This window comes from Pezoporus flaviventris, unplaced genomic scaffold (genome assembly GCF_033815535.1).
Source record: "Pezoporus flaviventris isolate CSIRO_AGI_PZ_B2104156 unplaced genomic scaffold, CSIRO_AGI_Pfla_v1 ptg000031l, whole genome shotgun sequence".
NCBI lineage: Eukaryota > Metazoa > Chordata > Aves > Psittaciformes > Psittacidae > Pezoporus > Pezoporus flaviventris.
In genome coordinates, this window is record NW_026892579.1 from 17,477,387 (window position 1) to 17,505,294 (window position 27,908).

The window sequence follows — 27,908 nt, forward strand, 5'->3', positions numbered from 1 at the left end:
CATGCTGGAACACCATCAAGAATTGTTGGCCATTAAATGTACCCTGGGGTGCTTTTGGTGTAAGAGGGAACCCTAATGTCTGATGCAATCCCTTCCCTTCTACTATATGCATTACTTAGGCTTTACATTATTTGTATTGCTGTGGCCTGTGAAGAGGAAGACCTCTTTGCCCCTTTGAAAATTCAGCTCATTAAGGTGAAGTTGCTTTATTTATTGCTGTTATCACAACATCACTATGCAACAGAACACAAAGGGAAGAGTAATGCCTTGTTTTGCAATTCTGGTAACACAAAGAGGGGGGAAAAAATGACTGGTTTTGTTTACAACCGTTCTCCACTGCTGTTCAGTCAAAGAAAGAAAAGAGAACTAAGATAGCAAAGCATGAAAAAAAATGTTTCTTCAAGATGAACAGGAACAATGTAAAAGTAACTTAGATGAAATTAAGAATCTAGAGACAAGAATTAGTGAGGTAAAGACAGGAGTTTCAAGTTTATGTTGTTGAAGACAACATAAAAGCTCACTGATTCTTATTTACAGCTTGTACTGAATCAAAAGGAATCAGAGACTGTGGAGATTATGACCACTATAATTTGCATATTTCCTTAGGTACGAATTCTTAAAAGCGCTATCCCAAGTGTAGTGTGGCTGTAACAAGGGGGCAAGGAAACCAAAGTTGTACCTACAAATACTCCCCCGCCACTGTGGCACGGAAAAGCTTGCCCGCGGAGCCGCTGTTCTGCTGTGGGGACCGAGTGTTGCCCACTGCTGGTGGAAACTGGCTGCTTCTCCCACGCTACGACAGAGAAGGACGAGCGCCCTACGCATCTTAACCTCTGCGACACAACCACAGGAACCTTCACCGCCCACCGCCGCGACCTGCCTTTCCCCCGCGGGCGCACCGCCCCCGCCCGGCTGCACTGCCGGCTCCCAGCCCCGGCTGCGGGGCGGGACAACGAGGCCCAGGGGCGGTGCCGGCGCGGCAGGTGCCACCCTCCGCGGTCACGGCGGGGCCGGCGGCGGCGCTGCCACGTCAGGGGAGTTTCCCGAGGCGAGGCGAGGCGGGCTGGGTCCGGTCTTTCTCCTCCTCCATCCCCTACCCTCGTCTCCGCTGCTGGAGACGCTGAGGAAGGAGCGAGCGGCGGTGCCCGCTGCCATGGAGGCCCGGTACAACCTCAAGAGTCCGGGTAGGAGACGCGGCAGGCCCCAGCGGGTGCTAGGGAGGCCGCAGCCGGGCGGGGCTGCGCGGCTGCAGGCTGTCGAGGCCTCCGCCATTCGCGGCGGGCGGTGTGCCCGCCCCGGGGCCGCTGCTGCTCACCTGGGGCCGGCGGTCGCCTCCCGGGGCGCGGGGGGACAGGTGCTTCAACCCGGGCCGGGGCGGCGGTGCGGAGGAAGGATGAGGCCCTGGGCTCCGGCGATGGCCGCGGGGAGGTGGAGGCGCTTAGGCGGCAGGCGGCTGGGTCGCTTCTGCTTCGCGGTGTGATGGCATTGGAAAGTCCCTCTGAGCTGTAATTCGGTTTAGAACGCTCAGGCTCCCTGCTCTGTGTGTATGTGTACGTGTTGTCACTCTTTCCTGCTGGTTCGTGGAAGCAGAACCTTTGAACTTGTACTCTGTTCTCTTGGGTATTGTTTCATTTCTGAGTAGGTGCTTGTGAGGGGACAGATTGCCAACGATAGCTTAGTGTGTGCTGCGTAAATTTGCTTTACGTCAGTGTTACTGTACACACTGTATTTACATGTATGTGTGTATATGGGATTGTTAGAATTCATACCTTATAACTCCTAGACTTTCTGTTGAATCCTTGAAGTGAGAGGAGTGCGTCAGAATGTGGCAGACGTCTTGAGAAACAGTGCTGGAAGGGAAGGGTTTGCTTCCTGGGAAGAGAAACTGAGTATGGGTTGGGTTTGTCCCATACAGCTGTGTTGGAGCCATGGCCCCTCACCAGCTGTGCAGGGCTTCACCTCTTGCGAGCTGCATGCTGTCACTGCTGAAGGAAAACCCTCTTCCATAACTTGTAAGGGCCAGTTGGGTTTGCATGGTGGCTCCTGACCTGCCCCTGCTTTCCCCCAGTCGAGTTTTGGGAAGTAGGTATTAACTCCTTCATATTACTATTTTGAGTAGTGGCTTTATTCTTTAATCATGCTGTGCTATTACTAGTATGGGCAGTGGGGAGAAGCTGAGTGTTAAGATGACTTGTACCTTACAAATGTAAATGACAGGCTTATTTACAAAATATGCCTCGTGGATGATGTATCTATTGCTAAATTATGTCCTTTGCCCTCACACCCATGTTGCATAACTGAAAGATAAGAAGGATCACAAAGCAAATGATGTACTTGTTATAGTTTAATGTATTAGAAAGGAAGCTTTGTTTTTGTTTTGTTGGCATTTTTTGTTTGTTTTAGGGAGATATGCTTGGCGTGTTGCATGTGTGAATTCAGGAGGCCACGGGTGCATGCTAAGTGTGGTTTGCCATGTTATTGGAAGTAGTGGTGGTGTGCTGTATGACATGCTTTCCGATTGGAGAGGGTAAATAGTTGTGGTTTAATTTAGAAATGTTCTGCCCTTCTGTTATTCCTAGTCTCCCCCTTGTTTTAAAGAGAAAATTACCTTTACTGGAAGTGGTTGTCAGCACCTCTGCTGTTCTACAGCAAAGTGAACCATATTTGGCGGAGATGAATGATTCATGCAGTGGGTCAGTATCGCTTCCCCAAATTAAACATGCTCTATAGCATATTAATATATTGGATTATTTCTTTCCATATAGATGCTGAAAATCTATGGAGACTTTAAAAGTGATTTAAATAATTTATAATGTGATTTAAAGCACTCATTTCAGTTCTCAATATGCATGACATTTTTCAGAAAAGAAAGATGGGCAGGGAGGTGTTGAATAAATATCAAAAAAGATTTAAAGTAAATAGTTTCTTCAGCAGTTGTTGTCCACTGAAATGAGTTGGCTGTAATTATGTATAGCCATTGCTTTTAGTGCAGCACTTTTCTTGCTACCCGGGTAGATAAGCATATGCAATTACTTAATATTTTTGTGTCTGTTTTACAAATGTGCAATTTAATGATGGTATCTATCTTACACTTGCTACTCAACTGAAGGCATGAGATGGACATGTAGATCGTTCTGATATTAAGGTGGTCTTTACTGATGTAAATGCACTGAAATGCATAAAGCCAAACCCATACCATGTTTCCTATTTCACATGGTTGTGTCGTCTGCAGATGGAAGGGATTATTTTGGTGACTGAGCTCTCTAAAGGCTTTAGAACTGGTAGCTGTCCCTTGTGCCTGTTCTTGTTGCTCTGACTTGACTAGAGGAAGAATCAAGCTGCTAACCTTTAGATCCTGGTCAGCTTTAGGGATTTGGAATGTGCTATCTTGAGACAGAGTGAAAAAAGTAATTGTTTCGTACCTGCACAAGAAGCTTCTTCTGTTCAGACCTGCTTTTGGACTTGAGCAAACTCTGTTTGCAGATGGTGACTTTTTGCTTGCTCAGCAGAAAGAGCAAATACTACTTTCAGTTTTAGTATAAGGTATTTTAATGATTATACTAGTCTTTACCATAGAGGAAAACACATCTTAAATTGGAAAATCTTGTTAAAAGAAACCTGTGGTTTTATTGATCTTCCTTTCAAGCCAGACTCTGTTGTAGAGCAGTGACAGGAGCTGAAGTTTTTCTGTAGTTACACATGGCTACATGGATCCCTATTATGTGAGTAGGCGTGCTGTGCCAGATTGATGAGGATCAGTTAAGCTCTCTAGTGCCTTTCTTTCTGTGTGCTTTCAAATAGACCACATAAAGAACAGTGTTGCTACACAGCTTTATTCTGCTCTAATAGCTCCTGGTCAATATATTCATCATCTTCCTTGTTCCATTTTCTTCAGCTAATGTTAGTTTAAACAAACGTATCTGAAAGATGGAAACTCTCCACAATGTGAAACAACTTGTTCCCCTGCACGCTGTGTCTCTGTTGATGAGAAGCAACACAGCTGGCGTCCTTAGCAGGTCTCAGTTTACTGTAGGTAGGTACACGTCCTCACCACTGCAGGTCTGGGCTTGGTGAGGGTGGTGTGCTAAGCTGCTGCTTGGCTCTATCAGTTACCCTCTGTGAGAGCAAGAAGGTATAGTGGCGTTCACCTGAAGCTGTCTCCTCACACCATCTGTCAATATGTCTTTATTTCTTCTCCAAAAGACGATTAATTTTGGAAGGGAAGAAATTTTCAAACTCTATGCTTCATGCTTCTTTGTATTGCTTCAATAAGGCAAAGCCTTTTAAGCTGTTGCTTCATATTTTTATTTGTATTTTTGGCACTTGTAAAAGGGCAAGCTATTTTCTGTCTTAGGATTTCAAAATGGATTAGTCAGTGTATATCAGCCTGCTACCATATGGCTGATAAACCTCTTCCGTCAATATTAAAGTTTGGATGACTGAAGCACAGACTTCATCCTCTTCATGCTTCAGGAACAACCCTATTTTCTGAAATTTATGAGAGAGATATTTGGAATAATCTCTTTACTTTTTTTCCTAAGAGTTGCGACCCTTAGCCTGCTGCAAGATCAGCCACCATATCTCGTAGTCAATGTTTTGTAGTAACAATCTCTCCCTTTCAGGTAGGACATTACGGTTACTGAAAAACTGAACAGCCACTTAAAGTGACTCATGTAGAGACTATGAACAACTGTGCTGTTTTATTTTAGTTTCAACACTGTTTTTATTTTGTTTTCAGCTGACCTCCTCACCTAGAATTAGACTAGTGAGGGCACTGGAGGTCTGGGGAGAGCATGTAGAGGGAGGCATGGTGTGTATGCCCTCCATTTGCTGCCCAGGGCTTTTGGTTTCTGACTGATAATGTGCTGAGATTGTGATCCTCTTAGCTGTCATCTTCAGGACATTTACTGCCTTTCCTACAAGCTACGCTTCCTTCTCCACTCCATACAAGTAAGAAATGTTCCTTGTCAGCAAGCATGCATCGGTTCTTTGTTGTTAAAAAATGGTTTGTAGGAAATAGCCAGTAAGTACTGTGCTGCTTAGTACTTTCCAGGTATGAAATAGATTTTGTAAAAATAAAAAGTTGAGTGGATGTTAAAAATTGATTAAGGATGAAGACATTGTTACATGTTGGTGCATTCAGCAAGCACCTTACATTTGTTTTATCTCCCTTTGTGTTGACTGAACAGTTGTTTTGAATTATAACTACAGAAGAGTACTGTACTTCCTGCTGCTCTGAGGGAAGCGAGGACTAAACACCTGTCAGTTCTGAAAGAGAGTGGACTAATAAAAATTTGTTTCATTGTTTACAGTTGTGAATACTTTATGTAAGTACAGGAGGCTTGTGGGTCTTGCAGAAGGATAGCATGAGGCTGATAAGATGTAAAGCAGCTATTCAGGAGGCTTGGGGGTCTTGGGAAAGGCCCTTGGCCATGTCAAAGTAACTATCAAACCAAATTTTAAAATAAAAGCAATTTTGGAACCCATGGTTGGCCCAGGCGGTTGTGCAGTTCTGTCATCATACACTTCAGTTTTGTAGGAGCAAGTGTTTTGTCTTGTTACATGTGATCAGCGTAAAATGGGAACTTGACTAGTGGAAAACATCACGGAAGCAGCGAATAATGAGGAACTTAATTGTTTCCACTTGCATTTAGTTAGAAAAGTAATTATCTAGTATGGAGACATGGTGTTCTACAGATTGTGGTATTTGGAATAACGAAACTATGGTAGATTTTGGTAGAGATGACTTTAAAATGGTGATGCTGATCACCCAGAACTGAAGTTTTAACTATTTTGCCCATTCCTCTAGTGCTGGAGGATGTAGGTTTGATAAGGTGGTCACTAGTGGTATGGGAAGGATCAATAGTGTTATGGGTTTCTTCCACTGCTGGCTTCCTTGTTCCAAAAGACTGAAAAATCTGGAAATCTTTGCATGGCCTGTTAAAAGGATGCCTGTTTCTACATACCCCTGTTGCTGAACTGTCAGAGCACTGTCCCATCATAAACTGAGCAGTAAGGAATGCTTTGTAAAAGAGCTTTAAAGAAACAGAATATGAAGTATGTTCTCCTCATCAGTGGTTTAAGGGCTTGCCCAACTGGCAGTTTCATCTCTCTTCAAGGATTTTGTTTTGGATGGATGTGACTAGGACTTGTTGTTCTGAAGGATCAGGTATCATTGCATAATGAAATTTTAAATGTGGTCATGATTAAAGATTAAGTGACTGTAAACTGCTGTGCAAAATTTTATGAAAGTACAGGGTGTTGGAACTGGATAATCTTAAGGTCCTTTCCACTGTAACTATTCCATGATTCTGTATTTTTGTGAAATGGCATACAAAAATATATACAGGAACTCGAAAATCTATCTAAAGACAGATGTGAACTAAGGTTAAGAAAGTCAGGGCAAAATGAATAAACATGAAGAATGCAGAGGTAGAGGAAAAGAGCATTAGTAATGTGGACCTCACTTGAAAGTTTGGTAATGTGGTTTTGTTTCTAGAGTAGGTACCATTTGATACTCTATTCTGCTAAAGGATTCTAATTTATATATATTTCAGGGTACTTCTGGCTGAAGCCTCTGCTATGACTCTGCTTTAAATGTTTTCTTGCATGCTTTAGTGACCACATCACTTAAAGGGATTTTTTTTTTTTTTGACTTAAAATGTCAAAGCTCATCAGTGTTGTATTACAAGAAATCATATGTACTTTACACGGAAGTGAATCCTGACTTAAATTGCATGGTCCAGTCTTTGTGAAGTTGAACTGCTGACTGCCTGTGATTCACTGTTATGTGAAATTAGGGATTTTATTTTGAATGCAAATACAGGCACTTTGATCGAATGAGTTCCCAGGTGCTTTAGGCTGCTGCAAGGGCTGGTTGTGGTGGTGGTTCAGCAGGTGACACTGTGAGCTCAGTGGGTTACACCCACCATGGGTCAGAGACTCTTGACTCAGTGGTCGGGTATTGAGCAGAGGGGGAAATCTCAAGGCCAGCTGGATTTAAAAAAGACTTTCCCAAAGTGTCATCCATGACGCATGTGTCATCTAATTGAAGGGCCTTGATGCTCAATTCAAATTGATTCTGTGGTTTCAAACTTTTTATTTTTCTAATATTGTGTAATATTTTTCAAAGTTGTACTTAATAGCATTATTAATAGACAAGCACATAATGAATTTGACTTGTACTTTACTAATAGCTTAAGTGGGCAGAGTAGTTATAAACCCCTTTATCCCAGAGAAACTTTGCACGAGTTCCACTAATTCATTGGAAAACCTGGATTTAATAAGTAAATTGTACCCTTACCTATGCTGTTTTTGGTCAGTAACTTTGGACAAAATTACTCTTTTTTCTGTATTTATCCTGAGTAGACCTCTAAATCTTACTTAAAATGAAGAAAAAAAAAATGGCAGCCATTAAAAAAATAAAAAAGTAAAAAGCATTTGCTGAAGCAGTAAAAGTTGTCAGCTTGTTATATTCTTTTTTCTGAGATCAGATAAGCCAGCTTGAAAGGTTAAGAGATCTCCAGCTTTATGCCAGCTGGTTTGGGCTCCTTTGTTTATTATGTCCTTTCTCAAACAGAAGAACTGCAAATTGGTAGAGTGGAATGGTTGGTATCCATTTGAGGAAAATGCTGTCATGCACAACCCATATCACTTAAATATGAATTTGTTTCACTGCAGTCATCTTCATGTGCACAAAATGCTGTCCCTTCGTGTGAAGTACTAGGGGCTGAGCCTTGCTGAACTGATACCTCCTAACTTGGGTTTGATTAGTGTCACCCACCTCACCTCTAACCATGTTATCCAAGAGAAGCAGTTGTGTTGAACAGAAATTTCAGGATAGCTTAAAGTAAACTTGAATAAGAACTAGGAGTTTACCAGGGAACTATTTTTGAAAGAAATAAATCTAAAAATCACACATGCATATATTACACAAATTTTGCTCATTAATTGTTATGCCACCACCGCTTAATCCTTAGGGAAGCTGGTGGCTTTAAAACTGATTCTCAGAATTTTAACATAGCATTTTGCTTTTCAGAAGAATTTGGTCAGTTTTGTGTAATATAAGAGCCAGATTGTCAGGCAGAGCCTCTGACCCATAGCACCCGTTCTTCCTTTTGTTCCCCAGAGCAGTGGAGAGATCCTTCACCTCCTCCCAGGACAGAAACTTTACTCTCAAGAGTCAGCCCAGAAGCTTAATTTCCTCAGCATGTAATTTCAGTGATCATTATGATAAATTGTTGCCTATGAGTGTATCTGTGAAAGCATGGTTATTTATCATGCTGACTGTCATGCCACATAAAAAAGTACCTTGATTATTTTGTCTCAAAAACCTGGCTTTGAAAAATAGAATGTCTTGATTTGAAATTTGTTTTGTCTGAATTAGTGATACTTTCTGACTATTGACAATTCGTAATTCTTCATTTTGAATAGACCCAAACCAGTCTTATTTTTCAGAATTGCCATTGCTAAATGTTTGCTCAGATGACTCAGTGTGATTTTAAGTGGGTTGAAATACCATATTTTGCATCAAAGTTCATTTTAATGAAGTTTAGAAACGAATGTTATGTACTTGTTGCAGGCAGACTTTGTGAATTATGGTGGGTTTGGCTTTTTTTTTTTAATCTGTTGCAGCTTTCACTAGCCAAAGAAGGAGCTGTGGTAATGAATGCTGCAGCTATGCTTAAAGAAGGAACAGTTTAATGACCTCTTCACTGGATCACACATTCTTAGAATGAACTTACTGGTTCAGACTGTTCTTTGTGTCCTGTCAGTTGACATTCTGGGGCATGGAAACAGAATCATAGAATGGTTTGGGTTGGAAGGGACCTTAAAGTTCATCCAGTTCCAGCCCTTCTGTCATGAACAGGGACACCTCACACTAGGTTGCTCAAAGCCCCGACCAGCCTGGCCTTGAACACTGCCGGGGGGAGCAGCCACAGCTTCTCTGGGCAACCTGTGCCAGTGCCTCACCACCCTCATAGTGACAAATTTCTTCCTAATGTCCAGTCTAAACCTACCCTCTTTCTGTTTAAAACCATTTCACCATGTCCTGTCACTACAGGCTGTGGTAAAAAGTCTGTCTTACAAGTCCCTCTTAAGTATTGGAAGACCTAGTAAAGTCTCTCTGGAGTCTTCTATTTAGGCTGAACAGCCCTACCTCTCAGACTTTCTTCATAGACTTGTGCTTCTTAAGATACTCTAGGTTGCTTAATACTAAAAACTTCTTACAAGCAAGTTATTTCTATTCCACTAAAGCTACATTATGTATTTTGCTGTATTTCTTGCTCTGAGAGTGGAATAATGTTTCATATTCTTTCAGCATTTTATGCTGGCTTAAGATGTTTATAGTCTGGCTTCTTGATAATAAGCTAATGCTGTGAAAAAATACATACAATATCACTGTCAATTAAATACAAAAATATGTGTCAAAAATACATACTTTAAACTTCTTCCACTTAAAATTCTACTTGACAGGACCCCACTTGCTGGTTGTCCCCACCTGGCTGCTGTTACTTCTCAATGCAAACCCTTGATTCTGTTTCTGCCTGCCAGCCACTGGCACTTACACCCAGGGTACAGCCTTGGAGCTATGCGGTCAAAAGGCTGTTTCTTTCGAGACAAATCCGATGTGCACTGCCAAAGATCCTGTGTGCAGTTTTATGCTGCTAGGCTGGGTACAAACCCTTTCTCTGAGTGTCAGTAAATGAAAAACTACTTTAGGTCCAGTGTTCATTGTTGAGAAAATCTGTGACCATGCAACATATTTTTCATAACTTTGTGCTTGTGTAATTCACTTAAGATTTATTCAATGTGAGTAGTTTGTATTGTGTCTTGGATCGTAACTCCAGTGCAGAAGCTGGTATGTGCTAGAAAAGATTAGTTAGCTGAAAGGGGCTCTTCAAGAACTGCTTATGTATTTTTGTATGCAAAACATGTAAATTTGTCTTTATTTTCATGCCTTAAACTTTTGCTTTTTCAGCTGTCAAGCGTTTGATGAAGGAGGCTGCAGAGCTGAAGGATCCTACAGATCATTATCATGCACAGCCTTTGGAGGTTTGTTTCTCTATGTGTTTGCAAGAGCTTGTAATTAGGCTAAGTTCTCTGTGTGCATATGTATTTAAAATGTACATATTTAAGTACTAGCAGACCTTTTAACCATGGTTCAGCTATCTTTTACCTATGATGAAAATCAGAAGCAGAATTCCACTTTAATGGTATTGTAGTTCCAGGTTGTTGGTGAAAGTACATACTATCCATTTTACACTGCATCTGAGTAATTTTATTGCACAGTTATAATATGTTTGTTCCACTTCCTCCTTCCTGAGACTGCATAAATGCATTATGTTTAAGTTAAGCTTTTTATACTGTCATTTTTTAAACCCAGCCAGACAGCTTGTTCACTCACTTCCCCCCCCTTCTTGCCCTCCCCCTACTCCCAGAGGGACGGAGAGGAGAATCGAAAAGAATGCAACTCCCACGGGCTGAGATAAGAACAGTTTAGTAACTAAGGTATAACACAAATCACTACTGCTACCACCAGTAATAATAATGATAAAGGAAATAAAAAGGGAAGAGAATACAACACCTCGCCACCAGCCGACCAATAACTCGCACCTCCCCTCCCAGCACCGATCGATACCTCTTCCAACCCCGCAGTCCTAGCCCTTCCAGGTAACTCTCAGTTACATCCTGGGCATGACGTGCTGTGGTATGGAATACCTCTTTGGCTAGCTTGGGTCAGGTGTCCTGTCTCTGCTTCCTCCTGGCTTCCCCTCCTCCCTGGCAGAGCATGAGGCTCACAAAGTCCTTGGCCAAACCAAAACATCCTTGTTATCAGCTCTGTTCCCGAGCTGAAAGTCAAAACGCTGCACTGCACCAGCTACCAAGAAGGAGAAAAATAACTGCTACTGCTGAACCCAGGACATATACCCAAACCTGACATCTGGCTCAGTTGATGAGTTGCTTAACAAAACACTTGGGCCTAGGTGATCTATGAGGATTTTGCATATGAAAACACCTGTGAAAAAGCATCTCTGGATGCATTATAAGAGAGACTGCTTATATTCCACTTAAACAGTAGTTTCTTGAAGTCTTCTGAACACCCAGTTAATTTTTTGGGCTGAGAGGACAGTGAAGTTCTGGTAGCTAAATGCTAAGCAGAAGCCCCTTCTAATTTCCCTGGAATAATAAAAAAAGCCCTGTTCTGTGGTATTCAGCTCAAGGTTTGATTTAACTTCATAGAAATGCATAGCACACTTAGTATGCATATGGAAAATAGGTACTACAGAATGTACTTTATTATTGACTAGTTTTTGACTGCACCTTGTGTTTCCCCTTCCTGTGGAGAAATGTGAGGTTTGATTCATGCTATTGCTTGTAACTTACATGAAGGTCTTATTTCTGAGTTAGAACAGTGAGTTGCTGGGAAGAGAGCAGCAGCAGATGAAAGGAAATGCTGGAAATGTTGATGACTCCTATCCCTGAAAAAGTTGTAACTAGCTTGGCAGTCACACCCATGTGATAGCAGTGTTCAGCTAGTTGAGAGCTCTCATTTACTGACAACAAGCCTCATTTGCACTCCTGTCCTAACAGTAGGAGTTGTTCTGCTTGTTAAGTATTCAGTGTGGGCAGCATGAGATCTGATACACAAAGCAAAACACAGAACTCCAGAGAAATAGTGCTCGAAGAGAAGTTAGTTACATGTCTCATGAAAATGATATTCAGAATTTCAAAGTGTACCTGTTGTGCAGTAAGGCACAATAGCTGTTTCAAAATTGTTTATGGACAAGCAAAAGAGGATGGGAATTCTCTGGGGCGTTAGTCAAGTCCCAGTGCTGAGTTGGCCATGGAAGGGGCTTTGGAGAGACTTGTTAATGTTCTTCCTTGAGTAGGTCTCCATCAGTTGACCAGAAATTATTACTCACTGGGTCAAAGACCTAGTTTTCCCTTAGTTGACTGTGTTTTCCATCTGTTGGTTAATAAAACTCTTGTCATAATTAACACAACTAGAATGAAGAGCTTGAATAATGAATTTGGGGGTTTCAACAAAGCCGTCATGTAAGAAAATTACCAGAAATCGACATTATTTTATCCTCTTAACCAGAAACTTAGTACTGTGTTGGTTGTCTTACTCTTCATTTGATTTTGATTTCTTAAAACTTATGTGTGCACTATTTCTTTAACATGTCCTTATTCAAGAAAATGGTGTTTAGTTGTCTACTTCTTTGATAACACTCTCTTTCTGTTTTTTGGTCTTCCCTTTGTTGGGGGTGTTTTAGGATAATCTTTTTGAATGGCACTTTACTGTTAGAGGCCCTCCAGATTCAGATTTTGATGGAGGGATTTATCACGGGCGAATTGTACTACCACCTGAATATCCCATGAAACCACCCAGCATTATTTTGCTGACGGTAAGCATGTTTACTAGTTTCTTCTTTTTACATCATCAGTTTAACTGTAGGTGTCTGAGAGGGAGATTCTTGGAATTCAAGGTAGTTTTTGTAAGAAAGGTGGTATAGTACAGTTAATGCTGCCAACTTAAGACCAGAAGTCTTTCAAAGTGACTTTGGTATTCTGTAATTGCATGTAACTTTGAACCTAATAAATATAAGTTTTCTTCAGGAGTAATGACATTGCTGATTGATTGTCTAATCTTCTGTGCTCTCTATGGGCCTGCTTGGTCTCTGTTGGAGACGTTGGTCATGTGTAGTTTGGGACAAAGGCCTGCAGTTGTGCCTGGTTTCATAGAGCTGTAGCTTATCAAGCTGTCTGCATGTTGTATGTGGGTTACAAGAGCAACAGGCAAGCCACCATGTTACACTGGGACGTGAGGTATCAGGGTTTCTTCATGCATAAATAGAGGCAGATGGCAGACTTTGTTCAGAAGGCTGAATGACAGTTTTGTGAGGTTGACAGTAATGTCATTTTCAAGTGTTGTTTGCATATAGATTTGTTTGATCAGGATTTTTACAGTATGTACCAAAACCCAAGAGCTAACTTCCAGCATGTTTTATTGTATCCTCCTTCTTCCTTTGAAGGCCAATGGCAGGTTTGAAGTGGGGAAGAAAATTTGTTTAAGCATTTCAGGGCATCATCCTGAAACGTGGCAACCATCATGGAGTAGTAAGTAATATTTATTTGGAGAATGTTAAGCCCAACAAACAACTAGATTTTTAAACTGAAAAAATCTCACAAAGAATATTTATAGTGGAAAAGCTCAAGAATTTTGAGAGAGTGAAAGTCTGGGAGTATTCAGGAAATGTAAAGTCATAAAGGAGTGACATAGGAGGATTTGGGAATGGTATTAAATAATTATGGGGTGAAGGGGCTAAGAAACTGAGGGGAAGTGGTAAGCTTTTATTTATTTGGATGCCCAAGCATTAAGAATTCTCAGACTACTTAAAATATTCTTTGGTTTTGTTTTGTTGTGGGTTTTTTCAATTGTTCTTATGAAAATACTTTACATCCTAATGACCCCCTTTTTGAATAATTACTAAAACCAGCTGAATAGAGGGGATTGTGGTCAGCTTTTAATTTTGATGCTCTAATTCTGGACATTCAGGAAGACAGACACGTGGTCTGAGTTCAAAGTAACTGAATGTTTCTACATTTGGCTTTTTTTTTTTTTTTATGTTTCATTATTACAGGAATGGAGAATGGGTACAGTTCATCCAAGGCAGTATTTTTGTGTTTATAATTTTAGTTTTGCCAAGTACAGTACATAAGTTACTTCTTTGGATATCAGTTGCATGTTTAAAATATGTTGATAAAGTCTTAGAAATTTTCTATCAGACCGCTCTTCAACTTTTGTAAAGTCTCTTATGGTCTTTTTAAAGAGTAGAAAATACTGTCTTCTAAATAAGGGGTGTAAACATCCTATCTCTATTTTGTGGTACTTATATTCATGTGATACTAAATCTGCTTGCAAGATGTCTTGAATTCTTAAATATCATAACTATATAAAACAAAATTGAAGGACAGATGTTGTCAGAGGTGTTTTGGATGGCAGCTCAGTTTGGATGAGGTGTTATTAGTATTTAAGTAAGCTCCTTCCCTGGCATGATGACATAAAAGGAACAAATTCTGTGGTACATTGCATAGGAGAGAGCCACTGAGCTTGTGAGCACTAAGTTGCAGAATTCATGTCTAATAGAAGAAAATGCACGTGTGTGAACACACACCCACACACAAAACAAAACAAAAAAAACCCTAATCAATCCCCATCTTCTTTCTTCCCTCCTCACCCACAATTTATATGTTAATTCTGTTTTACCATTTTTTCTTCAGAACCCATTTTTAAAGTCTGGATTTCTAATCTTTATATTGATGCAAGATTTTTCTGACAATTTTTCTTTTCTGTGTTGGTTGATGGAAGAATAAGGCATTTCATTTATAATGAGAAGTCTGAAAAATGAACAAAGCCTTGCTATGTACCAAAAAACCCTAGTGGTGCTTGTATGAAATCCAGATTATGCCCTTGGACAAAATGAAGTTTTGCAGGCAGAACTGCAACTTTTCTGTATTGAGTGTAATGTGAGATGACATAATAGTTGTTTCTCCAATCCTGTTTGTATCTCTGTTTTCCCATTTTAGTAAGAACAGCTTTACTAGCCATTATTGGATTTATGCCAACCAAAGGTGAAGGAGCAATAGGATCTCTGGATTATACTCCAGAAGAAAGAAGAGCTCTTGCAAAGAAGTAAGTACTGAGCTCGTTAATGTAGGTACATACATATGTACTTTCTTTTAGGGTTAAGCATTGAGTAGAAAGTAAAGTCACTTCAGTCTGTTCTCTTTCATTTATTCCAAATATAAAAAAAAGTTTTCTGCCTTGTGTGTTTGTATATTTTATATGTGTATATATATATATATGTATATATATATAAGTTTGGGATTTTTCTTTCTGAGCATTGTGCAAACTCTGAACTTATTGTCAAACAAAATACTTTCAGAGGGCTGTGTTCCTTTCAGCATTGTGTAGTCAAAGTTAGAGCTTCATCTGAAATTCAGGTATAGAGATGTAATTAACATTGCGATACAGTGGTAATTGCAGCATGTGGGGAAAATGAGCATGTTGTTACTAAGTGTAGGTAGGGGAGAAAATAACCGAGACAATGATGCATCGTGTCCCTTAAGGCAATAATAATACTACAACAATAAAAAAAATCTGGAGCAGCTGCTTCTAAATGATTTTTAGGAAATTAACTTAAAATTAGATTTGTGAACGTGATGAAATTATTAACACCAAAAGCCCTTGTACACCAAGTTACCTTCCTTATCATGCTCTTAGAGAAGAAACTCATGAAGTACAGCCTAGGTCAGTGGGAACAGTAAAGTGGATTAAGGACTGGCTGAACTGCCTAGCTCAAAGGATTGTGGTAAGCAGCGCAAAATCCAGCTGCAGGCTAGACACTGCTGGTGTACTCTAGGGGTCAGTACTGGGCCAGTGCTATTCAATGTCATTCGTGACCTGGATGATTGGGTAGAGTGCACCCTCAGCAAGTTTGCCGATGATACAAATCTGGGAGGAGTGGTTGATACACCAGAAGGTTGTGCTGCCATCCAGAGGAATTTCAACGGGCTGGAGGAATCTCAGCCTCAACGAAGAGAAGAGCAAAGTTCTGCCCTTAGGGAGGAGTAACACCAACCAACAAGCAGGAAAGGAGCTTGGGAGGATCTGGGGGGTCCTGGTGGTTACCAAGCTGATCATGAGACAGCAATGTGCCCTTGCTGTTAATGGTGTCCTGGGCTGCATTAGGATGAGCATTGCAAGCAGGTAGAGGGATGTGATCTTTTCTCTGTATTCAGCTCTGGTAAGACATCTTGAGTGCTGGATTCAGGCTGGGGCTGTGTCCAGGTCAGGGTACAAGGAATATATGGATTTACTGGAGCTAATCCAGTGCAGGTACATGAAGGTGATGGAGGAGCTGGAACATGTCTCATACAAGGAAAGGCTAGGAGGGCTGGAAGTGTTCAGCCTGGGGAAGTGGAGGCTCAGGGGATCTCATCCATCTGTACAAACACCTGAAAGGAACACATAAAGAAGGCAGAGCCTGGCTCTTCTGAGTGGCATCCAGTGGCAGGACATGAGGCAGTGGTCACAAACCGAAACTGCAAAATTCAATCAGTGCAAGAAAACACATTCTTTTTACTGTGGAAATGGTCTAAGCACTAGCCCAGATGGTCAAAGCACAGGTTGCCCAGAGAGGTGGTGGAGTCTCTGTCCTTGGGCGTATTAAAAATACAACTGGAAACAGACCTGAGCAATGTGTTTTGCTTGACCCCACTTCGAGCAAGGAAACTGGACTGAATGATCTCCAGAGGTCACTCCTTACCTCAACTATTCTGTGGTTATCCTTAAATTAAATCTTAGACCTCTGGGGTATTTCATCTTTCTCCTTTTCCCACCTGGGGAGGAGAAGGTATTTAAAAGACCATATCCCAGTCTTATAAGTGAAGTTACTGTATTCCAAGTTGCAACCAGTACCTTATTTTGCAGGCATATGTGTGAGTTTATTCTGCCTCTACTCTGGGTGAATCAGAATCTGCAGCTTCCGAGTTAGTGTTGCACTGAGTCAAAGCTAATAAACCCTGCTTAGGTGCAGAGTTTAAGGGGTTGTTTTTTATACTGTATTATCAAGGCAGTGTGGTTTCTTACTGGCTTGGAGAGCTGCCTGTGGTGTGCCCTATAGACAAATTATGTATGCTAGAGAGGACAGGTAATGCTCTTGCAGAAGCTGAAATTCCTGGATTTGAAGTGCAAGCTCCTGGGTCAAATTTAATATTTCTGATAATAGTTAGATCTTGATAATTAACATTTTTAATTTGCTGTAGATATAAAGTTTTAAAATGGTAACAAATTATTAATAAAGTACAGATAATGACAATATGTAAGTAAATTGGAAGTATTTTTCTAAATGACATGTGAGGATATGTATAGATACAGTTCTCAACGTGTTTTTCCAAGATAATGTGATTTGGGTTTGAGGGAAGTGCTTTTAAGCTGTTACTCTTGACACCACTTGTCTTTCTGTGGGTTGTTTTGCAAATAGTTTGTTCAGACAAGCACCTAAGAACATTTATGAGAACACTCTATTCTGAGTTATGTCATTTGTGGCCAGGTCACAAGACTTCTGTTGTGAAATGTGTGGCACATCTATGAAGACAGCCCTTTTACCACTAACATCTGGAAGAGTGTCAAGCCAGGCGGACAAGGAGGCTAAAGAACTTGCCAGACAAATTAGCTTCAAGGTGAAGTCACCATTTTAAACTTTCATCTTTGTTGTGTAGAATTAAAAAAAAAAAAAAAGAGGGAAAGCTTTATAAATTCAGAAACATTCATCATTTCATAAACCTTCATCAGTCACTCTGTGGAAATCTGTTTTTTTTAGGACAGTCTGAAAGGGAAAAATAGAAGTGGGTCTTTTGCAATGTACCAATTAATAAATTGTGCATCTCAAGCACTGATTGATTAGTTTTAATTTCAGTGGCGAGCACTGTGGTAAGAACTGCTTAACTATGTCACTTTTACTTCCTTGTTTTCAGTCACTGACAACTTGATTAAATTCTCCAGAACTAGTGTTATCATGAAAGTATTAGGAAACTTTGGGCAAAGCTAACCTAATTTTTTTTTTTCCTTTGTGATTTTTTTTTTTTTCTTCTTTTGGCTTATGGAAGGAATAAAACATATTCCTACTGAAAAATGATTGCAAATTCTTTTGAACTACTCTGCAGCTGAAGATACTGAAAGTTGAACTCTGGTATGGAAGTTGCTGTTACCCAAAAATGTGTTCTGTAGCTTGTGTTTCACTGAAAGTAAGGTTTGTTCAGTCATATACGTGCCTTAGAAGATTGCATGTCTTGCATGCACAGGGTTGTTTTTCACTGGGTTTTCCACTAAACTCTTAAATCAGCCACTAAGGAAGACTGCTGTGCATGAGGGCAGGAAACTACAGTGGAATATAGTATCACAATGTGGCATTGGTGATGGATAGATACTAAGGTCAGGGGTGCTAATATGTCCCCTTTTATCACCAATGTTCTCCTTACAATGTCCTAAAGACTGCTTTTTTTTTTGTGTCTGTGCCATGAGAATAAAGATTGCCTCCTACTGAGCAGGACCTGCATATTTCTGTGCAATCTCACATCTAGCCATGTTGATGTGGTTGGGTCTGTGTATAATAATGCTTATGAAAAAAAAGTCTCAAAAATCTTTGAAAAGATGAGGAAACAGTTTTGAAGTTAAGCTACTTGGAAAAGCAATGGACTGCCTGCTCCTGGCTTTTTTCACAAGGGTTAAAAACTGCATTTTTATTTAAGAACTGTTAATATTCATCACAGAAATTCTAGAAATATCAGAGTATATATTTCTTTTTTTTTTAGGAAGAACTGTTACATTTCATACCTTTTTCAGTTTTAAAATTACATACTTAAAGACATTAATCTCTAAAGAATATTGGTGTGTTCCATGTATCCACATATTTAATTCTACATCCTAATTACAAGCACTAAGCAAAGGAGAAAAGAACAAAAGGCTTGGGTTTCTACAGTCTTCTGCAATCCATTGTGGGGTTTTTACAAGGTGAAACAGTTCTGTCTTCTGGTTGCGCCTTCCCTCCCTTTCTCAAATTAATTTTTAGGGATTGAGTTCTTTTAAGCTTCCTGCTTCTCTGCTTTGCTTGACTTTATTATTGTTTGTTTGTTTGGTGTTAGGCTAAGGCATTCCATTCATGTGTTTGTAGTAAACTAATCATATGAATTACTAGCAGGGAGTTCAAAAGGTAGGAATCATTTGATATATTCCATGTCAATTTATGGGGTAAGATTTAACATCAGATACCTGACTGAGTGTGTAATTTGAGAGCACCTTTCTACTAGCAAACATACTAGCAATTGCTGCTAGTGAAAAAGAGATTTCCTAACTTTTTCTGGATGATCCTGGGATTGTGAGAAATCATTTCATGTTTAAGCAAAATGGTAACTTTTAAGAAAATACCCATGTGTATTATTGAGGAAGGAATATGAAATTCAGGAGGAAAAATTAACAAAGCACACTTCCTCATTATAGTTTTCCTGCTTCTGTGAGCCTTCACCTTTGTTCCTCACTGTTTGAATAGGAAATTACTTCTTTAAAATCAGCTTTACATTGACATGTAAATTGTTTTCTGCACTTTGAGAGCTCCACTCCACTTAAAAGCAAAAAAGGAAGGTAGATGACTAATAGCATATGCATTACTGTAAACCAACATGGTTTACCTACATGTTGCCATCACAAGGCGTATCTTGCCATGAAACTAATTCTCCACGTACCATCATTATTACATTTAAATATATTTTTTTTTTCTTTTTTTTACCCTTGATGATGGTGTTGTCTCAGTTGTCTCAGTTTTCTGGAAGCACAGGTAAAGGCTGAAGAAAATAGATACTGGGTGACAAAAAAAGATATTTCAGTTTTAGGAACTTCCAAATGTTCTATTTTCTTGAATTTTAGTCCAAATTCAGTCTGGCACACTAGACTTAGTACTTTCATAAATGAAAGTAAATCAGATGAACATTTTTTTAGTGTATATGTTTTATAAAGCTTGAACTCTTAGAAAAAGCAGAAGTATGAAAAGCAGTGGTCACAGGTTCCGGGGAGGGAACATCCAACTGGATATGGGAAAGGAAAATTCAGCCTGTGGCTTTTCAGATGCCTATCAGAAGATGTGGAATCTCCAGCTTTGGAGATGGCTGAACATGACTCTGTTTTGAGGAGGGAACTGAACCAGGTGACATCTAGAGATCCATTCCAGCTTAAATTATTCATAATCCTGTGTTGTTTCATTGCTGGTCCATGTTTGAGTCATAACTTGTCTTATCCAATGTTAGAATATTCAAGTGCAAAAGAATAGCAGCGTCGTCAGATTGTGGTTTTAAAACTTAATCTCCAGGTTGTTTCAGTGATGTATTTTTTGGCTTCTCCTGAGATAAATTCCCTTCTTCTTGGCGTGTATTAATTTCGCAAAAAATAGAATCAGGAAAGAATATTATTATTTTGTGCTCTTATCCTCTTGTTATCACCATAACTGGTTGGTTTCTAATACTTGGTTTGTATTTCTTACTACTACTACCACTACTTATATCTGCATTTGAAGACAAGCGTTAGATTTGGAATTGTCAGCTTTATAACAAATTGAGATCCAGATATATGACTTGGAAAGTGACTTCTTTGCTGATAAAAATTGATCTGGTCATGATTTTTTTTATGTATAAATTTAAAAGAGTATCGGTGGAGGACTATGATTCTATGTCCTTGTCTATTCCCAAGAGATTATTGCAGGCATATATATTGTCGTAACAAGAGGTTTCTTCAGGATCCTCTACATGTCACTGCTGACTGTCTCAATTTCCAAAAGCATGAAATGTAAATTCTGGGAGTTGATGCTCATTAGACATTTTAAAAATGTGTACAAAAGCACTATTACAAGACTTAGGTTTGTGTTGGTTTTTTGTTTGTTTTGCTCTGCTTTTGCTGAAATTTAAATACTGGAAATTAAGGCATACGTGCCTGACATAGTGTAGTGCCCTGCATGTATGCCCACTCTGGCTGTGAGGCAACTGCAGTACTGGAACCACTATAGCCACATTAAGTTAGCACTTACCAGGGACTAGTTAGCCCTGCTGGGAAACAGGCTATATATGCTTTTACTTTTAACAGTAGTAGTCAGCATTCATTTAAGGACATGAGAAACAGAAGGTTTAAAAAATGGTGTTACTTCTGGCATTATGTCCTGGATCTTAGAATCATAGAATAGTTAGGGTTGGAAAGGACCTTAAGATCATCTAGTTCCAACCCCCCTGCCATGGGCAGGGACACCTCATGCTAAACCATCTCACCCAAGGCTTTGTCCAAAGATTTCTGAAGAGTTTTCTTTTTTACTCTATACATCTGTGCATTTTTTCAGTGTTATGCCTGTTACATGAAAACAAAATTTTTACTTAAGACTACAGATGCACAAGCATAAGTTTATTTCTAAAGATAATTTCTTAAGCCTGTTGATGTGTAATTGAAATGCAATTGGCATACTTGATTATTACATTTCAGTAAGTCTTATATTCTGTGTATGTTAAAATACACATTCCAAAATGAGCCAGACCTTTTTGGAGCAATTATGGTCTTGTTTCTGAAGCCTACATATGTACTCCTTGTAGGCAGAAGTCAATTCATCCAGGAAGTCTGATGCTGGACCCTCAAACACATCAGGATTGAACTACTCTGCCGCTGATGAGCCCCAGCAGGGTGGTGCAGCTAGAGCACTCCAGGACCCAACAAATGCAACGGTATGGTCTGTTTTTGAGCTTTATCATTGCAAGTTCAGCCATAGTTTGAACATGCAGTCGGTACTATTAAGCTGATTGGAGGCTTCATTAAGAGTATGTACTTTGTACTTGTTTCTTTTAGAATTTGTGTACTTTTATATGTGTAAACTGTAGCAAATAGCTTGCTGAATCACTTTTAGAAATAGTGATCTCTTTACTTCCTTCTCTTAAATTAAAACAACAAATAATACTCTTTTAGCAGTCTTGTTCCCACTAGTTCCTTTAATGTATGGGTTAACAGTCCATTAAAATGATATGGTGTCTGAAGTACTACAATTTACCATCTGCATAATACAAGATTTTGGACTAGAATTCTTAGCCAGAGGCAAAAAAAATGTTTCAGTGATAATTTGTAGCACTTAAATATTAATTAAGAATATCTTCCTGGTTTTTATAACTTCTTAAGTGAATCTAAAATATTCTTACTGTTTGAAGTATAACATTTATGATTTAATACTGCTAGGTGTACGGCTTACATAAGGTTTTGGAAGTGACCGAGGTCTGGTAGTGGGCCAAGGCAGCTGCTGTTATGACTGTGGCAACTGCAGTCTAAATTCACTGCTAAATTGCAGGCAAATCCCAGCTAAGCTGGCTCTTTTAGAGAGGATGGGGCTGCAGATCGGTTGAAAAACCTAAACCACGTCAAATAACGTCAGACCATCTGTTGCATGTTGGCAGCATATTTTCTAGCTATGTGGAAATATAAACATGCTAATAGCGTACTTTTTTCCTACAATAAGGATTTTTTCCAGATTGTTTGGGATTTAATAAACCATTTTATTTTATTCTTATTACAAATCCTGGCTAATATAGTAGAACTAACCAAAATACCAAGGCATTGCTGGCATCTGCTTGAGGAAAGAGGCTGATTTTTTTAATTTTTTTTTTAAATTCAATTTCTAAGAAATGTCTTTTAATCATTTATGCAGTTTTAATAATTAAAGATTAACTTCATTTTCAGCAGAACAGTCCCAAGCGAAATGAGATATTTAAACATGTAAATTTATGTAAAGATATTTAAATGTGGTGAACTGTAAATGATGAAAAGTGGATTCATGCTTTAAGGGGTCAGACTGTTATGCTCATAATTGTTAATTTGAGTTTGAAGCAATACCTGTGTTTCTGAGCTGCCACATTTTGAGTGTTAGGTATTTTCTGGAGCCATTAGGAAGTGAAAAGTTAAAGCCACACTGTGGAATAAAGAATTGTGTAACAGGAAAGACTGCTTTAAAGAATTTCAGCTGTGTTCTTGTGAAAGTAAATAGAACTCTTCTCAAAGTAGGGGGCCAGAGGCATGAAAGAAGAGTATCTATGCAAACCTTGGATTCTTTGTACTCAGCTTGGCTTCTTGCATGTGTAAAATCAGTTTGTTGGATTAGTTCTTGTGTAGAGACCTAATTCTGCCTTACAAAGTTTTAAGTGTTGAATGAGGGGAACATCAAAACTATTTGTTACGTTTCTTGGATAAAGTGTTTACCACTTATTCTACAAATGTGTGTTTTAATTAAAAGCTACTGCAGAAAATTTGCTCTTGTGAACTTGAAATTTATTCCCTTTGACAGCAAAAAGGGCAGAGGTAGACCCACCACCCTCTCACAACCTACATTTAATGTATTGCTGTGGAATGATGTTCCACCTTAGTGTTTATAGTTGATGAATAAAGCTGATAGTTAGTAAGAATTATAAAGTTACAAGTTAAAGACTGTGGTTAGACTTTTTTTCTGATAACCTGGAAATACATTAAGCCTCAAAACACTTGTTATTAAGCAATATACTGTAGCAGTGTCCTGCACTAATGTACTGGCTGGCTGAAATGTAATAATGAGGAGTGATGAAATAAACAGTGTAACTGAAGTCAACTAATCTTGAACTGATGAGGGACCTTTCTGTAAAAAAATGAGGCTGTTATGATACACAGGATTTATAGAAGCCCTTATTTTTAATCATGTGTTCTGAATGATATGTTGTGAAAAAGTTACTTCCTTTTATCACTATTAAGCCGTGTCTTAAGTTCCCTAATACTGCAGCAACAGTTTTAAATGACAATCGGGAGTACTTGGCCCAACTTTGATTCATTAAAAACCAGACGTTTTTCTTGTTAGCTGTTAAGCCATGCTGTGCCAAACTTCAGCTGTTCTTCATTTGGAAGTTGCATGGGCAAATAAGTATTTCACTGGTCCTTCTGTCTTTTTTTGATATCTCTTAGATCATGAGTTTAACTGAGAGAGGCTTCAGTAACCCAGAGGATTTATATAGTTCTGAGCTCCTAGAGTTGTTATATTTTTAAAACATCCACTCTAAGGTGATTATTTAATTCTTCCAGCATTCTGATAAAAATTTTTAAAATAACAGCCTGCACACATAAATGATGCAGTGAATGCTACCATTCTTCAGTAGGCTGAACATCAATTCCTTGCTTGTGCTTTGTTATAGAACTTTTTGTTAAATCTAATGTGTGTTCATTTTATTGAACTAGCCTTACTCATCAAACTGCAATTTCCCTGAAGCAAAGTTTTCCACCTGTCCTAACAGTTTCAGAAGCTTCAGAAATACTGCGATACATTAAGTGCATATTCAGTGACTGTAAAGATCACATGCTAAAGGTGGCTACTGCGTAGCTCTTATAAAACATTTTTAGTCTGTTAAGCCTTCATCACCAACATTTCCAGTATAGTTTGGCAGAAAATGACTTAAAATTGGATGGAAGTTGTCATGTGAGATTTTGTTAGTCTAAAAATCTCAAATCTCAACATTTTTGCTTAAGGAGAATTTAAAAACTTGCCCAAGTGAAGACAAGAAGATTGATTTCATTTTTTTTCTTTTTTTTTTTCTTTACCATGTAATACAACTCATCTGTCATTTTTGGCAGATTCTTAACATTTTGGGATTCTTAGCAATTAAGTCTTCAAACAAAAAATCTTTATATTATGAGGATTGGGCCAGACTCTTGTCAGTGGTGCCAGGTGTTAGGACAAGAACACAGCATTAGCACATAAACTAAAATACAAAGTTGCACCTGAACATGAGGAAGAACTTCTTTACTGTGAGGGTGACTGAGTATTGGAATAGGTTGCCCAGAGAGGTTGTGGACTCTCCTTCCTCAGAGATAGTCAAGAGTTATCTGGACACAAGTAATGTGCTTTAGGTGACCTTGCTTGGGCAGGGAGGTTGGACTTGATGACCTGTGGTGGTCCCTTCCAACCTCAACAGTTCTGCAATTCTGAATATTTAAGATACATTAGTGTCTGGTCCCAAATTTATACCGGGTAATAATCACTCCTTCCTTATCTATCTTGCTTCTGCATGTCTGCTAATACTTTGTCATTGATTATGCTGGGAATCCCAAGGCAGTGGGTTAGCTCAGTTTTGCGTGAGGCAGGCAGTCTTCTGCAGTCCTGATGCATATATATATATAGTTGCCTCCAAAAAATAATTTCAAGCCTTGCAATCGTCAGTGAGGTTTCTCTTGAATCACAGTTCCATTAATGTCAGTGTGTGGCACTGTGTCTCATTCAGAACAGGACCTTTCTGATCTATTTTTAGATTTAAAATTTTGAAAAGAAACCCAGGTGTGTGGTAGCCAGAGCTAGTTACTTTTGTTAGTAAGTGTAAAGGGTCAGAAATATTTCTAGACTCCTTTTTTTTTTTTTTTATTCCTTTTTCTAAAGCTGGTTTAACAACACTTTGCCTGCTGAATTTTGCTGGTTTTGCTTCCTGAATGAACTTTTCTCCCTCTCCTCTTCTGAAAGATGGGAGTGTAGATGAATCTAGGAACTTCATTTGTCAAATGCTCAATTTCTCTGAGTCTTTATTTCCCTTGGCATGAGAAGCTTCCCAGTGGGTTGTCTACGAAGCAGGGTGACTTTCTCCTGCAGTGTAATGGAAATCATGGCAAGCTGCTCGTGACGTTGTTCTTGGCTGTCTCTGATGATAAAATAACATTTTTCTTTGAAGCTACCCAAGCTGCTTGTTTGCTTAGGCAAGAAACCCGTGTAAACAGGCAAGTTGTCAAATGTGTAATTACATCAGTGCTTCTATGTTGATGATAAACACTGGATAATACTAATGATGAGGAGGTAGGAAAGGAACATCTCTTCCCTGGGCTAGTCAAATACTGACTAGGTGAAAATTTGGATTTCTTCTCCTACATGCAGAATATGTGGCCGAAGAGTCACAACAGCACCATGTCTTGTGGATCAACAAGTCTGGTACACAGTTGAGGACATTCCCTGCCTGGCCATGTGCAAAGGATATCTTTTGTGGATATAGTAGCTGGCCAGTGCAGAACTTAGGGTTGTAGATACTGTGTCTGTTAAAAGGCTTTTGCTTGGAAGTAAATATGGAATGTCTGGAATTCTAGTTTTACCTGCTGTAATGATAATCTTTTAGAAGAGGGGAGGGGGGAGAAAGCTAACTCTGGAGAATAGATGCAGGGAATACCTGCAGACTATTCTGAGAAGTCAAAGGATGACTTCAGATTAATAACTTTGTGTCAGAGGTACTGTTTTTTAAACGCTTTAAAACTGAAACTTTGGCAAAATGTTTTTTTCCAACAAATATGCTATGTCACTATTTTTAATACTAAAATGTCAGAAGTATGAGCCTTTCAGTATTGCAGGGAGGATTAGGACAGTGGAATATTGGAGCCCATAGTTTCAACCTTGCAAACTGGAAAATTACTTTATTTAAATAATACTCTTCTGAGCTGAACATCAGTTGCTAATATTTATTTTGTTCACTGCTTATAATGGCAGAGCAATGTTTGACCAGTAGAGGGCAATAGGTATGTGCATGCACAAGTACCGTGCTCAGTAGTTCATGCTGGAATCACGTAGGTGTTTTGTGTTCAGGATTTTTTGTTTTGTTTTTTCCAGCGGTGTTGGTGGTGATGAGAACAGAGTTTTGGACCCAGCTGTCCACAGTAAGCAGTGCAGCATTGCTTAGTTATAGTTCTCTGGACTTCTTTCAAGTTGTTTCCTTTTCAGTATTAGGTGATGGTATAAATCCTCAGAGACTAAACTGTCTGGAGGACTATTAAAGATATATTGAACTGCAGAGAGCTAAGCAAATTGTAGACAGAGATATTTGAAATCTCGTGATTTGGAAACAATCTAGAATTCAAGTACTGTTTGACAGACTTTCTTCCTTAAAAAGAATAAAGTCCTTAAAACTGCTAATTTGCAGCTTGAAATAGACTTTTCAAGACAGTGTTTGTACAAAATGATGTCTGTAACAATCTTGTAATTATTAGTGACATGTATTATCAGGCTTGCAAGTATTAACAATTATCTGAAGAGTGCGTTTTAGTCCTAATGATTTTGATCCTTGCTGATCTTACATAGTGTCTTGCCTCACAACTCTCCGTGTTTCCTTTTTAGTCTGAAACCCAGAACAGCAGTGCAGCAGCCAGTCAAGAGTGTACTCCTTCAGTGTCCACTAATACGTCTATGAGTCCTCGGCAGCGCCGTGCCCAGCAGCAGAGTCAGAGACGGCCTCCGTCTTCAACTGACTTTAATCGGGTACAGCAACCAAGAGTCAACATGAACCACACTGGATCAACTGTTCTGATTGTCCTTCTGACTCTTGCATTGGCAGCTCTCATATTTCGTAGAATATGTTTGGCTAATGAGTATATATTTGAGTTATAATTAATTTGGTTTGTCCTAACAGCAGTGACCTGAATGCGTCATTGAACATTCTGTATTGGGTATTTGGTATGATATGAGAACTGTTTACAAAGATTACTTTTTGTATTTATGCTTAAATCGTTACAAATGTTAATGTACGTGCAGATACGTTACTTGTAAGAAAAGCAAAGTTGTACTTCTAACTACAACAAGTGTTAATTGAGTGCCCACTAGATACTTGGATGTGGGAGAGGAAGGGAGTCAATCTGAGTAATTTATCAGCTAGAAAAAGGCAACTTAAAAGAAGTGGTTGATTCACTTTTTTAATGGAACGTAAATGCAATTAATCATGTCTAAGTTTTAAGATTTGACATTGGAGAAGTAATTATGAAATGAAACACAACTACGTGTTTGTGTCCAGTGAACTCTTAATTTAGATGGGAGACAGTTTGGTAACCACTTTTATTTACCATGACACATTTCTAGAGGGGGAACACATGCAAATTGGTTGTGATGCTGCTTTGTGTGTGTGAAAGGGGAAAAGGATTGTAGGGGAGGTAAGAAGGGGCCAGAAAGCTACTTGTATTTTGGTTTTTATATTTTGGAAGAAAGATCGGATAATCTTCCACAAGATTTGAATGTTCTCTTCTAATAGTCTCAAATGTATATCTTGTTTTCTTAAATTTGAAGATTATATAAAACATGTCTATTCTCACGATAGTTATAAATATGTAATATAATTATTTACCCAGAGCTATTGTCTTTTAATTATACCAGAAATACACATAAAGTGTTGAACTGAATGTTTCATATGTGGTTTTATTTACTAAAGAATATTTGAATGTTGTTAAACTCTCATATATATGAACACGTTTAAGAGAAATATTTATTAAAACCCCGGTAGTAATAAACAGTTTCAAG

General features: G+C 39.0%; 1 protein-coding gene across 2 annotated transcripts; it reads left to right on the forward strand.

Moving 5' to 3' along the window:
* Nucleotides 1-1,018: 1,018 nt before the first annotated feature.
* UBE2J1 (ubiquitin conjugating enzyme E2 J1) lies at nucleotides 1,019-27,224 on the forward strand. Of its 2 annotated transcripts, XM_061460304.1 has the most exons (8): nucleotides 1,026-1,184; nucleotides 9,983-10,056; nucleotides 12,282-12,413; nucleotides 13,041-13,125; nucleotides 14,596-14,701; nucleotides 17,124-17,253; nucleotides 21,193-21,321; nucleotides 26,739-27,224. In XM_061460304.1, exons 1-8 carry the CDS (start codon nucleotides 1,154-1,156, stop codon nucleotides 27,006-27,008), a joined length of 957 nt encoding a protein of 318 aa, XP_061316288.1. In that variant the 5' UTR covers nucleotides 1,026-1,153; the 3' UTR covers nucleotides 27,009-27,224. The 2 variants fall into 2 exon arrangements, with proteins under 2 accessions (XP_061316289.1, XP_061316288.1); XM_061460305.1 differs by lacking the exon at nucleotides 21,193-21,321 and having other exon boundaries at nucleotides 1,019-1,184.
* Nucleotides 27,225-27,908: the final 684 nt, after the last annotated feature.